Raw genomic sequence first — 5,746 nt, forward strand, 5'->3', positions numbered from 1 at the left:
AAACTTTAAATAGCAGTCCAAACTTGTTCTCAGTAGTCAGTGATGCCGTCCACTGACTTTGTGTACAGACCACCATCTGCTTGTCCATCTTTTCATCCTAACTTCATCCTAACGGCTCTTCATACCTCCAGATGGCATACAGTATGGTGGATGTTTTGTGTGTGTGTGCGCGCTAGAAGAATTAGCAGTGTAAATTAGCTCCTTCAAATTGTTGTCTACCAGCAAAACAAACTCCGCCACATTTCATAACGCACCAAAATTGCACGCTAAAAAAGTGAAACACAATGGCAAATGGTATGAATAATCCATGTCACGTGGCATACAAGCCACCAACCACATGACAAGGATCCACTGAGCCGTTATATAAATGCCAACTGTTTGTCGCCCTTATTTATAGCTAATCTGACCAAGGGGTCAGTCCCTATATGGACTCCTTGCTAACAAACACGTCCGCTAAGCTGGTCTGTGCCGTGTGTCAACTGCCCACACAGGCTATGGGAGAGCAGGACTGGCAGATCCTTTACATTTAAAGCAACAGTAACAAAAGCAGTTTGTTTCTTTGAGACTTTATTCATTATTATTATTATTATTATTTTAGGATTCCTCACCTTTTTATAACTTTAGGAGCAAACTTAAATATTTGTTTTTAGGACAACTGGTGAGCATGGACAGATGAGCATGTCTGTGCTTATTTCAACAAATGACTTTTCTTATGCTAATGGGACAAGAAAACAAGTTTTAATAAACATAAATTACTTTATTGAATGAAACTTTATCAGTTGCAACAAACAGAAGTGAACACACAAGCATGATATAAAATTGAAATAACACATCTGGACATTGCACTATAAAACACTGCCATAATATTTTTCAGAAAGTAAAAAAAAAATATTAATAATTCATCATTCTATAAGTAACCATGCATCCATGGTGTAAACTTTAAAGAGTCTTTGGTCCCACCCTTCCTGAATTTCAAACTATTGGGTGCTAATTTCTATTAATACTGCAATAAATGTTTCTCAAAATCACAATTACTGAGGTAAAAAAAAGGCACTTTTTGGTTTCGTAAAAATTTCAAGGCATAAATGCAAATAACTCACAAAAATTGGCTTTGGCTGGTATTATTAACACTGTTGTAACCTTGAGTGCATGGCTTTTATCATCCTCCACATTACAGAGGAGCTGCAAAGTCAGAGTTCTTTGCAAAAATAAAAATAAGAAAAGAATGGCTTTTTAGATCTCTTAAATTCATCGGATTACAAAGGAGATTTAGATGTTGTCAAAACCAAGGCTTAAAATGATCCCTGCAGATGAAAACAAGACAGGAAAAAAGAAGTAACTGGTGCCATTCTTTTGTGGTGACACACTTCCTCTTTTTTCTTAAGCAAACCAAGGGCAGTGGAAGTCACCTGCTATCAGCCAGCGAAGGTCACGGCTGCAGCACCTGTTAGCACCTCGTCTATCTACACCACAGTACCAGGGACAGCTGTGTGTGCATACGTCTGTGTGTGTGTGTGTGTGCGTGTGTGTGGATGATTTGAGGCATGCTGAGAGATTTTCTCCGCCCACGCTCCCCTACCTCTCAGCAGCTGTGTCTCGGCCCTGATCCTGAGCTGGCCGGCACCAGGACAGGGACGGGTTAGAACACCGCATATCCTCATCAGTTCACATTACACATGTGGTCTCTCTGGAATGAGAACATTAATAAGAACGGGGCTGATATGAAGCACGTGTCAGCGATGCTCAGTTCAGATTTGGTCCAGCCTCAAGAAATCAATCTACAATGGAATTCAAAGTAAAAATAAAAAAACACTGCTCCTTTGATCTTTTTGCAGAGCAGAGAAGAGGCTTGTTAAATTTGGATCCACATGATTGGATTCCCTCGAGGTCTCTCAAAGCAGGCCGTGTCTCTGTGTCAGGGTTGCAGGCCATCAGCAGGCCTGCAGGGTTTGTGTGGACTCCTGTGTGGCCATCGTCCCTCCACCGCCCTGAGCTCTGAGTGGGTCCTCCTCTCTCCTCGTGTCGTCTCAAACTGTGGCCGAGCAGCACCCTGAGGAGCTGTGTTTCTGCAGCAACGACATGCGGCTGAAGGTCCGCGAGCAGACGCTGCACTGGTACTTCTTCACCTCGGCGTGGGTCTGCAGGTGAGCACGCAGGTTGGAGCGGTCAGCAAAGGCCCGGTTGCAGTGTGGACAGGAGAACGGGCGCTCACCTGGTCAGAAGAGGGACAAAACATAGGTCAAATTATCACACAGACAGCAGTGTTCCACCACATTAACACCTCACACATACGTGTAATCAGAGCCTGACTGAATTAGCATGATTCAATCAGAGCCAAATGAGATTAGCATGCCAAGAATTTGCTGCAGGTACAAAGAGCACCTAAGCATTTTTGACAGCCTTCGTCAGACCTATCTCTGCTGCCGGTGATAAGATAAATTACCCAGCAGGCCATTGTTGCTGCAACATTAAAGACAATGAGTGATCAATGAGCAAAGGGTCTGCAGAAGGCTTCCCTGTGTGATAATGTCTGCTGCTGCAGTGTCGAGCTCATCAAGCTGATTGTCATGAATATCCTCCTCCCTCATTTCACAGCTCTTGTCCAAACGATGTGACCTGCTGACTCACAATCACAGCTAATGCAGATGTGCAGTCTTGCACTCCACTTTAAGAAGTCTGCAGATGATGTTTATTGCTGCAAGTGTATCTTTGAGGGTTACTTGTATTATATGATACAGTCTAGAACTGTGATCTCAATTCATTAATGACTGCAGGTCACTGGTCCGGTTTCTCTTATCCCTGTTGTCGGGATTCGATCCAGAAAAGCACAACACTGGCGATGCTTTTAGATCTTCTATCTGATACATATAATGCAATTCACCACAACTGGCTTAGCACTAACTTGACTATATCTGATGAATGACAGTTAACTACAGTGCTGTGCAAAAGATTTAGGCACACCTAATGCATGTAAAACACAAATCATTAAAAACTGCCAAATCTCTGTCAGTCATAAATAAACACAGCAGTAAATGTGCTGAAAATGCATCATTTGATTTGGTTATTAAAAATACATCATTTACTTTAGTGTGGTTGCATAATTCTATGGTAACAGAATCACAATCAACAGATTTTTATTGGTAAGCTAAAATGTGGCCAGATTTTGATGTTTCTGTAATTCCATTACAGTAAAATTGCCCTATATCTGTAAATGACAAGAAACTTGGGTTGTAACTAATCAGGTTTTATATATCATATTATTGAGTGATCATCAGCAAATATTTTTGTTTTATCATAAAAGAAAGGATTTTTTTTTTGTGTAAACGGAGTACAGTCAGCTAGTCTCACCCATTTTTCACTTGGGGTTGTCGCAGCAGATAAAATATGGATCTGCATGTTGATTTGGCTCAGGTGTTACACCAGATGCCCTTCCTGACACAACTACACATTACATGGAGAATGGGCAGGGGTGGTCTTTAACTGGGAATCCTCTGCTCTGGAAACAAGCACACGAACCGCTTGGCCACCACACTGCTCTTGTAAATGAAGTATACAGCTTATTAACTGATTAACTTCTTTAAAAAGATTGGAAAAAAATCTCACAATTGATGTTTGTTGGAAAATTTGATAATAATAATAATAATAATATTAATAATAATATTAATAATAATAATAATAATAATAATAACCTTTATTTAACCAGGTAGAGAGCCCACTGAGATCAAAACCTTTTTTACAAGGGTGGCCTGGATTAATGTTTCACTTTTCATTTTGTTTACTGACTGATACAAACTACTTTTATACAAATTCTAGGGTACCTAAAGTGAACAGCCATGCAAACCTGGAAGAACATTTCAGTCTTGCAGGCTGCTCTAAAAAACAAAAATAAAATCACATTTGCAACGTTTTTCTCTCCATCATGTTGTTACTTAGAATTGGCTGAGCATGAAAATCACATAACTCAAGCAGTAACTCTGCCAGTAATCCTGCTTACATAAACGTGTGCTTCAGTCATCTGATGGCCAAATGATCATTTCCCACAAATAACAAACAATAATAAGCCATGTTGCGGACCATAACGTTCTGGCTGCCGGCTGCAGCTGGCCCGCGGGCCGTCAGTTTGACCCCACCCCCTGCTCTAACCTGTGTGTGTGCGGATGTGGCCTCGCAGCAGCCAGGGCCGGGAGAAGGCCTTTCCACACGTGGTACATACGCACGGCAACGTGTGCGACCGGATGTGCATCTTCAGAGCCCCAAGACTGGTGTACTCTTTGGGACAGTGTTTGCAGAGGAAGGCCGGCCTGGCCGCAGTGACCGGGGTCTCCCTCTCGTCCTCCTCCGGGGGACTGGTGTGCGCCAACACGCCAGTGCATTTCATTCGCTGGCGGGGTGCGTACGTGAGTGCGGGTTCCGGGCTGGGGGGGTCCGAGGTGCGCCCTTCGTCCTCCTCCCCGCTGCTGCTGGCGCTGCTGCTGAGGCTGCAGGGGGAACTGAGGTCCAGCGGGCCCGGAGCCGCGGAGGCTTGTGTTTGGGAGGTGGACAGGTAGAGGGCTGGCAAGACACTCAGGTCCCACAGCAGACCTGTGGCGAAGCAGGTGGACGTGGAGTTGTCTCCTGATGGGAGCTCAGCCAGAGGATACCTCTCCGGTGACGTGTCTGGGAGAAGAAGAACAGGATCATCTCCAACATATTCCACACATTCACGACTTCAACATATATTTCAGATATATTTCTTGTGGTTATGGATTCTTGTATTTCTGAGCTGAGACGAAGCACGAATCTGAGTCATCAGGCATTTCCTCCTACATATTCAGGAGAACTGAAACATGAATGGAGCTCTGTGTGGCTGCAGAACGGGGGGAGAGCGCAGCTAACGGGCCCGGACATGACCGGGGAGGTTCTGGCTTTGAAGCAGAAGTCGTAAAAACCACCGACACGATATATTTATAAAGTTAAAGTTGAGGATAAAGTCGGAGCTACAACTGAGAGTGTAAAACAAACAAACAAACTTTGCGCACTTGTGATTTTATGAGCCACACACACACACACACACACACACACACTCGGAAAAAAAGTTTCACAACTCACCATTCTGACATTCCAGTTCACTGTAGTTTGGCTTTTGTTTGGCAAAATACTTTTTGACCAAGAAAGATCGAGGCATTGTCCTTCTTGAGCGTTACAAATCTGTGCGTAAAACTGTCCGGGAGCCACGAACGCAAAAAAAGAACAAAAAGCCAAACGCAGGTTCCGCCCGATTCGCGGGACACACTCAACTACCATCCGACAGTTCCTCTAAAGACAAGCGAGTGCTGAGCTTTTATGCCGAATGACTAAATGCTGCTCTCTGTTCTGGCGGTACACACAGGGGTGTGCTCGCCCCGAGGGCCCTCCCTCTCCTCCTCCCCACGCCACTGCGAAAGTACGCAGGACGAGAGATCCGTGACACTCCACAGCGACAAAAACACGACCCTCAGTGTTTACACGGACCTGCAGATAGATAAAGCGCAGCAAGTGCGCGTATAGAAAATATCGGAATTACGCACGCCACAAACGCGGCTCATGCCACAGCACGCGCGGCCGTTACGCATATATATCTAATATATATTGTAACTCCACTTTATTTGCATGCTGATGGCAACAACGCTGTTTCAGTGTAATAATAAACACGATCCATTCATACATCTAGTCAAAGTCGGCGCATTTATTCATCTGCGTGGATAATATAATCGTAATAATAATCATC

The 5,746-nt window shown here is 44.0% G+C and overlaps 1 protein-coding gene across 1 annotated transcript; it reads right to left on the reverse strand.

Moving 5' to 3' along the window:
• Positions 1–736: 736 nt before the first annotated feature.
• Positions 737–5,374, reverse strand: snai1a (snail family zinc finger 1a). Its single transcript, XM_034167266.1, has 3 exons — positions 5,089–5,374; positions 4,144–4,656; positions 737–2,212 (listed from the first exon to the last, which is right to left on the reverse strand). Exons 1-3 carry the CDS (start codon positions 5,162–5,164, stop codon positions 2,028–2,030), a joined length of 774 nt encoding a protein of 257 aa, XP_034023157.1. The 5' UTR covers positions 5,165–5,374; the 3' UTR covers positions 737–2,027.
• Between the last annotated feature and the right edge of the window lie 372 nt (positions 5,375–5,746).

This window comes from Thalassophryne amazonica, chromosome 3, assembly GCF_902500255.1.
Source record: "Thalassophryne amazonica chromosome 3, fThaAma1.1, whole genome shotgun sequence".
Taxonomy (NCBI): domain Eukaryota; kingdom Metazoa; phylum Chordata; class Actinopteri; order Batrachoidiformes; family Batrachoididae; genus Thalassophryne; species Thalassophryne amazonica.

What these genes read in the sequence shown, in the direction of transcription:
- snai1a (XM_034167266.1), bottom strand. Translation starts at nt 5,164, where the DNA reads ATGCCTCGATCTTTCTTGGTCAAAAAGTATTTTGCCAAACAAAAGCCA. An exon ending in TGAACTGGAATGTCAGAATG is followed by an intron (nt 4,657 to 5,088) that starts GTGAGTTGTGAA and finishes TTCTTCTCCCAG; the next exon opens with ACACGTCACCGGAGAGGTAT. An exon ending in CCACATCCGCACACACACAG is followed by an intron (nt 2,213 to 4,143) that starts GTTAGAGCAGGG and finishes TCTTCTGACCAG; the next exon opens with GTGAGCGCCCGTTCTCCTGT.